General features: G+C 36.2%; 1 protein-coding gene across 1 annotated transcript; it reads left to right on the forward strand.

The window, feature by feature from the left end:
• Positions 1–5,322: 5,322 nt before the first annotated feature.
• LOC133829790 (carbonic anhydrase 2-like) lies at positions 5,323–7,414 on the forward strand. The gene is made up of 8 exons (XM_062259585.1): positions 5,323–5,439; positions 5,729–5,832; positions 5,948–6,073; positions 6,196–6,244; positions 6,395–6,511; positions 6,628–6,767; positions 6,886–6,991; positions 7,095–7,414. Exons 2-8 carry the CDS (start codon positions 5,762–5,764, stop codon positions 7,230–7,232), a joined length of 747 nt encoding a protein of 248 aa, XP_062115569.1. The 5' UTR covers positions 5,323–5,439; positions 5,729–5,761; the 3' UTR covers positions 7,233–7,414.
• The last annotated feature ends 4,098 nt before the right edge of the window (positions 7,415–11,512 follow it).

Raw genomic sequence — 11,512 nt, forward strand, 5'->3', positions numbered from 1 at the left:
CTGTCATTTGCGTCGGTGCCCAACTGTCACAAACATGGCATTTGTAGCAGTGTCAATCTGAAGCAAACGGTATATAATAATCCCTTATTATTTAATTAAATGGCTTTTATAATAAAGCCTTACATGGATGGTTGTACTACTTGTAATACTTCTTTAGGTGCATGGCATTCCAGGTCCGTGAGACTGTTTCTCCACTAAGCCAAGTTAACTTGAAAGTTCCCTCACGCAAAACTTCCACGATCTGATATGGTCCTTCGCAGTTCGAGCCTAAAGCACTAACCTTGGGATCCTTGTTTGGCAAAAAGACCATTCGGAGAACCAGGTCGCCCAATCCAAAACTACGTCTCTTGACCTTAGAATTAAAGTAATGAGTGATTTTCTATTGGTAATGTGCGACCTGTAATTGTGAATCCTCTCGTTTCTCATCAATCAGGTCGAGAGAGGCGTTAAGTAGCTCATCATTCCACTCCTGGCTGAATGTCCTTAGTTTGTGCGTGGCTACCTTTGCTTCAACGGGAAGGACGACCTCACTTCCGAAGGTCAAGGAAATAGGAGTGTGTCTTGTGGAGGTCCTGTGGGAAGTTTGGTATGCCTAAAGTACTTGCGGGAGCTGCTCTGGCCAAACTCCTTTGGCCTCATCTAACCTTTTTTTAAGGCTCGCCTTTAGGGTCTTATTCACAAACTCGACTTGTCCATTGGCCTGTGGATATACCACTAAAGAAAAATTCTTAATAACTTCGTTCTTTTCACAGAAGTCGGTGAAGAGATCACTGTCGAACTAGGTTCCATTATCTGACACGATCTTTTTAGGAGGCCCAAATCGGCATACAATTTTTTTCACCACAAAGTCCAGGACTCTCTTTGAAGTGACAGTTGCCAAAGGCTCGACCTCTACCCACATCGTGAAATAATTGATTGCCACCACCGCGTAACGAACTCCTCATTTTCCCATAGGTAAGGATCCTATGAGGTCAATTCCCCAGACTGCAAATGGCCACGGGGATGAGATCATCGTTAGCTCGACTGGAGCAGCTCGGGCGACTGTGGCGAAGCATTGGCATTTGTCGCATTTCTGAACATGGGAGATGGAATCTTTTGTTAAAGTGGGCCAAAAATAGCCTTGCCTTAATATTTTTATGGCTTGGTTTTGCCCCCCCAGCATGATCTCCATAAAAGCCTTCATGCACCTCTAGCGTAATGGTTTTAGTCTCCTCAGCCATAACACACCTTAGAAGAGGCAGTGAATGACCACGTCGGTATAATGTTCCATCCACTTTCACATACCTCGGAGCTTGATAGATTATTTTTCTCACGTCCTTTCTTTCCTTAAGTAGCCTTCCTATTGTAAGGTATTCAACTATAGCGGTCATTTAGGTCAACCTCGTGTCAATTTTCTTGACCTCTACCGTTTATTCTGCCACGCTCGGACTCTCCAAGAATTCCACTGGTATTACATTCAAAGTCTCATCTTCCTTAGTGGTAGCAAGCCTTGCCAAGGCATCAGCATTTGATTTCTGCTCATGAGGTATCTATTCAACAGTACTGTATTCAAATTCTGATAGCTCCCCATTCACCTTAGCCAGGTAAGCCACCATTTTGGTACCACGAGCTTGATATTCCCCAACACCTAATTGACCACGAGCTAGGAATCGCTATAGCACTAGACGGTCTTTGCTTTCAGCTCCTTTGCCACTTTAAGTCCAACTAGCAAGGCCTCATATTCGGCTTCGTTGTTAGATTCTTTGAATCCGAATCTCAGAGCTGTATGGAATTGATGCCCGTTTAGAGAGATAAATATGACCCCAGCTCTGGATCCATTCTCGTTTGATGAGCCGTCTACAAATATTTTCCACAACTCCTGCACCGGTTCCTTCAAAAGCTCCTATTGAAATCCAGTGCATTCGGCCACAAAATCAGCAATGGCCTAGCTTTTGATCAAGATTCCTGGTACGTACAGTATCTCGAACTGGCTGAGTTCAGCCGCCCATTGTAAAAGGCGTCCTAACGTTTCAGGTTTTTGCAATACCTGCCTTAAAGGTTGGTCGGTCATGACGTGGATTGAATGGGATTGGAAATATGGTATGAGCTTCTTGGAAGCTAGTATTAGGCAGAATGCTACATATTCTATCAATGGGTACCGTGACTCAGCTCCGAGAATTCTCTTGCTTATATAATACACCGATTTTTTAGTGCGGTCTTCTTCCCGAACTAACACAGCACTGATTGCATTTTCTGTCACAGCTAAATAAAGGAACAAGGGTTCTTCAAACACAGGCTTAGAAAATACTGGGGGTTTGACCAAGTGTGTTTATAGGTCGAGGAATTCCTGCTCGCACTCCTCCGTCCGTTCAAATTTCTTGTTTCCTCTGTGCAAGTTGTAGAACGGCAAGCACTTGTTAGTGGATTTTGAAATAAATCAGTTCAGGGCTGCCACCTTTCCAGTCAAGCTTTGAACTTCTTTACGCGAGCTAGGCGAAGGCATTTCAAATAATGATCTGCTTTTATCTGGGTTCGCCTCTATCCCTCTTGTATTGACAATGAATCTCAGGAATTTTTTCGACGCCACTCTGAAAGTACAATTCTGGGAATTCAGCCTCATATTAAACTTTCTCAAGATCTCAAAACATTAATTTAGAACGGATACATGGTTATCTGTAGTCTTGAATTTGACTAACATATCGTCGACGTACACTTTCATATTTTTCCCGATCTGACCAATGAACACTCTGTTGACTAACCGTTGGTAGGTAGCCCCGACGTTCTTCAGCTCGAAGGGCATAACTTTATAACAATATACATTAGTTGGAGTCATAAAGCTAATATGCTCTTGGTCCGCAGGATTCATCACGATTTGGTTATATCCAGAATACGCATCCATGAAGGACATAAGCTCGTGTCTTGCGGTGGCATCTACCAACTGATCAATCCTCGGCAATGGAAAGCAATCTTTAGGACAAGCTTTGTTCAGGTCGGAGAAATTGTTAGAGAATATATGTTATTGCTCAATGGAAAAGTGGAAAAACCAAAATACAACTCTATGCAAAAATACAATAGACAAGGTAATTGATTAAATAAATATTACAACTCAATTTCTCAAAATACAAGTAAATAGAAATAAGAGAATGAAGAGAATTATAAGAAGTAAAAACCTAAAACAAAAGACACCAATAAATATGTAAATAGAAATAGAAGTAGAGGATTACAAACTCAATACACTAATAATACAAGAAGAACAACAGAATGAAAAGATCAATGGAAAAAATAAACTCTCACACAACCAAAGTGTATAGTAGTGGGGATCACAAACTTGAACAAGGTTCAAAACCTTTGTCCAAAAGCTTATTTCTCCCTATTCTCTAAGTACTAAGGGATCTCTCAAGGAAATAGCTCTCTGGAATTATCAAGCCTCTATGGTGTATTTTCTAGCCAAGTGCTTTGTGGATGGAAAATGGTGTGTCTTACAAGTGAGCATTAGACTCCTATTTATAGAGTTTGAGATACCCTTTGAATTTCAAATTCCACCGACCCCCATGGTTGTTGCCAATGTTTAATTGGATGTCTATGGAATTAAAATGGAGATTTGGGAGTTATTTGGGATGTTAGAACCGTTCAATTTGGAAAAAATTGAAAAATCATATAGGCTGTCAGTCTCACTGGCCACAGCCAGGACTTTTCAGTGGTCGCGGCCACTGGCTTCTATCCCCCAGGCCGCGGCCACTGAAAGTCAGTGGTTGTGGTCACATGCCATTTTCAGCACAAAAAAATCATTTTTCCAAAACGTCTCAAATTCTTTCCCACATGATTTTGTAACCTCCAAACACCTATTAGGAGTTAAAAACATGTCTCCAACATCAATATTTCATCATGGCTTTGTGAAATCCAATCTCAAATGTGTAACATATAATATACACATTATTCGGTAATATTTGGGAGTTACAAATTTGTATCTCCAAAATATGTTACATTTGGGCACACACATGTGTCTAATTTTTGTGACTCCCAATAATATGTTACAAGGTGTGACAATTCACATTTGTGTGACAAATCACATTTTGTCACATTATTTAATCTAACATTATATTATATTTTGTCACACCTCTTCTGGGCACCAGTGCTCGTACCTACTAGATGAGGTCCTCCCGAAATAGTGGCTATATCTCCTCTTGTTATCGGAGGATGATTGTTCTGATTAATCTGAGCTCCGTCGTGATTCACTGAAGCTTCAGGAGTGTTTTGTCCAGTAGGCCGACTGGGAGTCGCTCGATTCCGGGCGTACTGAGCCAAAGGTCCTGCCCTAATGAGAGTCTCGATCTCATCCTTCAGCTGTCTACAACCATCAGTATTATGACCGATATCATAGTGGAATTGGCAAAACTTCAAAGTATCTTTCTTCGCTCTTTGATTCTTTAATGAGTCTGGCTTCTTCCATTGAAGGCGAGTAGAATTAGCTGAGAAGATGCGTTCTCTAGTATCCGTGAGATCTATATATGTTGTGTAGACCGATTTAAATTTCTCCACGGACTTGTTTTTCTTTGTTCCGCTCTGGTCGGCCTCAACATTTCATTTTCTCTTATTATTTCCCCCTTGGTTATTCTGGGCAACCATTTGAGCCGTAGCTGCAACATCCGTTACTGCTACAACGGGCTGGACAGAGACTTGGTTGGTTCCTGCGATGGAAGCTCGCGCCTCCTCCACAGTATTAACTCCTTTCCTCTGTAGCTTTTGCTACAGGCCGCCTCCAACAAGAATTCCCACCATCATTGCCATGAGCTTAGAACTTTCGTCGGCATCTCTAGTTCGCGCTACAATATTAGCAAACCTACTTAGATATGCTTTCAACGGTTCACCGGGCTGCTGCATTACATTCGTATTAGTTTTGATTAGAACTCCGGAACCCAGTTAAACAAACACATGTTTCTTAGCTTCTAGACAATAACTAAATTTTAAAGATGAATATACATATATATATCTTCCTGGAACCAACGCCAACGCTTTTCTTAAATCTGATCCAATAAAATATAATATATAAAACATCATCAGGTTGAATATTATAGTTATATATCGATGACCATGAGGAGTCCATTTTTGACTCCTAGGGTCCACCAAAACATATAATGTAATTATATAGTATATGTTTGAATGCTGAGCAGGTCAATTTCTAAAAAGCTAATTAATGCATATTTCACTTATTAATAAATAGCCTACTATATAGTAATATTTTTTTGTAAAGAAAAAAACACGTGCACGCGTCAACGTATGCACATTGAAAGAAAGTTTGGCTTATAAATAGAAGAGATTTTGTGCCCTCAAACATATATGTCTGCTAATTCTATTTGGTTTTCATAACTATTGTTCTTGCTCCAATTCCAAACTATTGTTCTCGTTATTCTACTCTTACTCATATAGTACGGAAGAAAATATTATCGATTCTTCAGAAAGGTTAGTTTATATATATATAGTACTATAATTTAGTTATATAGCTAGCTAGATACTTTTCTTTCAAGTATAAATACGCTACTGTTACTGAATATATACTTTTATTTAATTAGTTTTTATAAGTGAGTTCTCTTTGCATGCGTATATAATTAAACTCATCACTACTTGAGGAAAATCAGGAAGGTATGCAATCTATATAATACTTATATATAAATATTTATACACTGAATCTTCATGATCGAGTATACGTAGTAATATATAATAACAATTCCTTCATTACTTGAATTTGCAGAAAGAAATCACATAAATTAGCAAACAGAATATAATGGCCGATGAACAGTTTTCCCAGTTGGCCAATTATGAATGCAGCATCAAGAAGAATCTGGTGATCATCAGGTAATTAATTAATATTTACTAGATATTATTTGTGATTTTAGATATATATATATATTTACAATGAATATGTAGCTTTATATATAATAATTGTTATATTATAAAATTGATTGAATAGTGAGAAGGCCGAAAGTGAAAGCGAAAGCGATGAAGATGAAAGCTTTGACAAGGTGCAACCTGAGCATGTTGATCCTGTTCAGAAAATTGTTCATGGATTTAAGCACTTTCTCTCCAATAAATTTCAGTAAGAGCGAATATATAAGAACAACATATTTATATATATTATTTGTAATTATATCATTTACGATGTTAGAAGTTATAATTAAAAAAACACTTGCCTAATTATTTGATGGGATGATATTGCAGCAAGTACCCATGCTTGTTTAATGAACTTGCCGCAACCCAACATCCTAAGGTACGTTCGCATACCCTGATTAAATACATGCATTTTTTGTGTGGAAGAGAAGAAAAACAAATACACATCCACATCCACATATCTCTCTTTTATTTTTAATATATATTTGTTGATTTATATTTAATTCATCTTAATTGATCGAATGAACAGTTTTTAGTATTTGCATGCTCGGATTCTCGAGTGAGTCCTTCCCATATCTTAAATTTTCAACCCGGAGAAGCTTTCATGGCCCGCAATATTGGCAACTTGATTCCAACTTTTGACCAAGTAATTTATTTAATAATTAATTACAATTTAATCAAATTTTGAAATACCTAATCTTAATTCATTGTATATAAATTACTTCACTATTAATCTTTGTTATTATCTAATTAATTTCACAGTTGAAATACTCAAACGTCGGAGCAATTATTGAATATGCGGTAGAGGAGCTTAAGGTAGAGAATATTTTGGTGATTGGACATAGTCGTTGTGGTGGCGTAAAAAGGCTTATGTCTTATCCTGAAGATGGTTCAGCTCCCTTGTAAGATTGAAACTTTTTATAATTTGAATTATTCACATAAATATTTAATAATTTAGTTCATCAAGCTAATTTTCACTCATCATAGTGACCGATCTAACCTTATTGATTAAATCTACAGTGACTTCATTGATGATTGGGTCAACATTGCTCAAGCTGCCAAGGATAAAGTCAAGGCTGAACACAAAAATTTGACATTTGAAGAACAATGTGAAATATGTGCTGAGGTAATAATTAATTCTAATAAATTTTCCAATTACCAACGAATGTTAAATTAATCTTAACAGTACGAGCTAATATATTACTGTTGTTGAATAATTGAATGTGCAGGAAGCAGTGAATGTGTCTCTAAAGAATCTACATTCTTATCCATTTGTTCAAAGAGGAGTTGAAGAGAAAAAGATAGCACTTAGGGGTGGATACTATGATTTTGTGAATGGATCTTTCAAGCTATGGGAACTTGAGTAGAGTACTTTATTTTAAAACCTTAAATGTATAACAGTGAAATGTTCTCTACTTGTGTTTTCATATTGCGTGTGCTTAATTAATTATTATTTGTAGTATGTTATGTAATTGGTTAAAGATCATCATGTGTTCTTTATTTATTATACGACATTTAATAAAGAATTATTAAAACGTGTTTTAATTGATTGCTTTGCTTTAGCTTGTTTCTTTCTCCTATATATCGTAATCTTCTGTCCAATAATAAATATCAAAAAAATTCTCAGCATTGTGTGCCTATTGTACTCTTCGATCCAATAATTAAAATACAAACTAAATCTACTCACATTGAGTCCTTTGAAAATGTAACACTGTTCTGAGGCATAATCAAAGGGTTGCAATACTTAAATCTCAATCGGCCTGACATCTCCTTTACTCTGAATAAATTAAGCCAATTCATTATCATTAATGTCCTAAAAGTATGTAAAGATATTTTATTATTTTAAATAAAAATATAATTTTAATATATTTTAATGTTATAATTATTGTTTGAATTAATTATAAAATAATATTATGAAAATTCCTTATTCATTCATGAGCATATGATCTTCTATTAGTACGAGAGAATTAAGATCACATATAATGAATAAAATAGTCATTAACATATTAAAGTAAGGAATCTTTAATGAAATGTTAATAGTGCGGATACTAAGCATATGGAATGCAAGTGATCTGGATTTAGATTAGTGATGTGGATAGACATCTTAGTAAATGTGTTGTATATAATAGAGATTATATATGACAGGACCGATGAGAATCAATTATCTATATAAACTTGTCGTTTGACATAAAGATTTAATTATTATCATAATAGATGACCATTTGTAGATCAGTCTAAATCCCGAGTATTGACGAACTACTCTTTGTGTTTATTGGATCTTTTGATTCACTCGTTAATGTATCTTAGTATAATGAGGCTAATGAATTTTGTTTTGGAGATTCGATATCATGAATGGCTGGGAATATGATTTACAATAATGGAATTCATACTTTCCTAACAGATCGAATATTGGTTCCCTTAAGGGTTAATTATGCTATTGAATATTTATTGAGCTCAAATCTATAATTTGATTATAGATTAATTATTCGCTAGCAAATTAATGGTACTTAAGGATCAAGAGGTAAAACGATAATCTTGACCAGCTCTAATTAAAAAACCAATAAATGGAGGATAGAACTACATTTATTGATTATATCAATGGACTACAAGAGAAAACTCTGTAAATATAATTCTATAAATACTTAGAGTGCAATTCCATATTTATAATGGAGTAATCATGGAACTAATAAATAAGATTATTAGATTAAAAAGTTTAATTAATAATCTGGTTTATCGGAGTTTCGTATTATAGGTCCATGGTCCCCAGATCACCTCTATCCTACACTGTCAAGGGTAAGGATGTCAAAAGAAACATTTGTAGATAGAAGGACTTAATTGCAAATGAATTAATTTTCCAGGGAAAATAAATAAATATTAGCAATTAATTAATTATTTAATTATATTGTTTTTATTTTGAAAAACTTTATGTTAAAATAAATATTAATCATGTTTGAATTAATATAAAGAGAGAGATTAATAATTATGTTATTTATAATAAGATATTTATTTAAAATTTATCTTTTAAGATAAAGTTAATTTTGAATTAATTGATATTTATTTTGGTGAAAATATATTGTCTCAAATGTTGATTAAATAAGCAAATGAAAAAATTAGGGAGAGCCCTAATAGTGTGGTGCGACACACTCCCTACACAATAAGTCTGGCACCACACATAGGGATATCTCAATCCCTTGGATTTGAATTTGGAATTTCAAAATTATTTGTTTAATCACTTATTTAATTATTTTTTTTAAATATGATTTAAATTAAATAATTTAATAGGTTATAACTAATCAGTTTTATTTTAATAAAATAAAAATTAATTAATTAAGTTAATCATATTTATAAAGTTGAAAGAACAATTCCTTCAGGAAGAAGTTGTTTTAAGCGATTAAAAAGTTTAGACTGTCAGACTCTCTCTCATAAAGAAAGCGATAGATTTTCCTAAACTTGAAAAACTATTAAATACATCTTCTCTCAATCAAACCCTCTCTAGATCTCATGTGTTGAGCACATCTAGAGAGTTTTAAATCAACATTTTGTATCCTACCTGCCCACACACGTCCTTGTGTGTTTGAAGATTGGTCTGGAAGATCAAGGTGAGAGTTTTTAGAATCTAGATTAGAAGATCATTGATTTATACAAAAAGACCCGTGGATTCTTAATAGGCTACAAGAGGTAATCTCTAATCTATTTGTATGTGATTTAATATATCTATATATGTATGACACTTGAGAACTCCAAAGTTAAGCATGCATGACCTGGAGTCTCATGATGGGTGACCTCCTGGGAAGTTTTCCCAAGAAGCGTGCGAGTGAGGACAAAGCACGCTGGAAAGACTCATTTTGGTTTGTAGGGCCAGTCGTCATTCCAGGTAGCAGCCATAGTGACATGGGGCGTTGCAGGTTACTAGTGCGGTTTATTAAGCATACAGGACACAAGTGATCTAGATTCAGATTACTAATGTGGATAAACATCTTAGTAATTTATTATCTCTATAAACTTATCATTTGACATAAAGATTTCATTCTTATCATAATTGATGATCATTTGTAAATCAGTCTAAATCCTGAGTATTCATGAACTCCTATTTGTGTTTATTGGATCTTTTGATTCAGTCATTAAGGTTAGTTAGTATAATGAAGCTAATGACTTTTGTTTTGGAGATTCAATATCATGAATGGCTAGTGTTACACCCAGATTTTAAGAATGGGAATCTTGATCTCGAAATTCAGGCTCGTAAGGCGCTCGAAATAAGCACAGTCATCATGTGATCCACAAGTCAGAGGCAGTTTCGCTGTAAGTGACCAATTCTTGAGCTCGAGCATTATGTAGCCTCGAAGGTGCTCCGAGCTAATGAGTTAGGCTCGCAACTCATAGTAGCAATGGTTCAACACTTGTATAAACTTCTTGATTCATTTCCCACTCTCAGACAAGATGGTTCGAGCTCGAGAACTGTAAGCTCGAAGGGGATGGATTCGTTAATGGTTACTTATTGGGAGCATAGGCGAACCAAGATGACGAGCTCGTAATAGGAAAACGGTCTTGAAGGCACATGGATCTAGTGTCTAGGCTCGTCAACTGTGTGTGAATGCATTTTTTGTTATAAATTCCCTATGTTTAAGGGATCTGATGTAATTTGTTATTAAATCCCACATTTTATGGGATATTACCGCATACATAGTAACTAATGCATTTAATGGAATTATTTTATTTGATTTATAGAATATCCTCCCAAAATATGTGGGAAGCAATTCAGAAAACCCCTCTATAAATAAAATGGGATAATTCATTTGTAGAGGACCGAAATATTGAGATTTGGAGAGAAAACTTTGGACAATTGCTTCCTGAAAGCCTCCAGGGAATTCCAAAAGAATTAATAATATAGACTCGTGGACTAGGCAGATTTTAACTGCCAAACCACGTAAAAGATCTTGTCTACATTTTTCATTTCCTTTGGTTTCTTATTTTTGTTTAACTGCCAAACGACGTCAAGAGTTTGGTGCTTTCATTGAGAGCTATTAAACAAGACGTGAGCCTGTTTAGTTAGAGAGCCTCTCGGATCATGAATGGCCACTGCAAGAAACCCCAATATACCTGAGGAGGAAATTCCTCATGATGAGGATTATCCACGATGGCTTGGAAAGCAACCTATGGCAGATCCCCATCCCGAAGAAAGGAGTGACTCATCCAACTCTAAAGGACAGCCTGCCCCCAGGCCCAATGAGGATATGTATTACAATCCTGAAAGTTATGTTCCAATTGTGGAACTTGAAAATCGCCAACTACACAAATAGTTGGCAGAAGCTATGAAACACAATGAAGAATTAGCTAGACTAGCTGCTGGCACCAGGCTCCTCCTCGAAGGTCTAGGGGATGTCCTCGTAAGAACACAACTACTAGAAGGGCAGAGCAGGCAGTGCCACTAGCATCCCAGCCTATTCGTCCAAGACCCCAGAGGAGTAACCGGGCTAAGGGTACCGCCAACCCGACTATAGAATGAACGGGGAATATTCGAGCCCCCTCAGTGGCTCAGACCTCAAATCCTGGTGCTGCGCAGAACGTCCCAGAGCCTGACCGGGAAAATTCAGGACCATCTAGGCCCAACAATGGGAGATAGCCACCATCTCCCATAAGACACCCACGA

The sequence above is a fragment of the Humulus lupulus genome, chromosome 4, assembly GCF_963169125.1.
Source record: "Humulus lupulus chromosome 4, drHumLupu1.1, whole genome shotgun sequence".
NCBI classification, from domain to species: domain Eukaryota; kingdom Viridiplantae; phylum Streptophyta; class Magnoliopsida; order Rosales; family Cannabaceae; genus Humulus; species Humulus lupulus.

Excerpts from the sequence above, each read along its gene's own strand:
- LOC133829790 (XM_062259585.1), top strand. The coding sequence starts at position 5,762 with ATGGCCGATGAACAGTTTTCCCAGTTGGCCAATTATGAATGCAGCATC. Across the intron at positions 6,074-6,195 it reads TTTCTCTCCAATAAATTTCA|CAAGTACCCATGCTTGTTTA; the intron begins GTAAGAGCGAAT and ends ATGATATTGCAG. Across the intron at positions 6,768-6,885 it reads GAAGATGGTTCAGCTCCCTT|TGACTTCATTGATGATTGGG; the intron begins GTAAGATTGAAA and ends TTAAATCTACAG.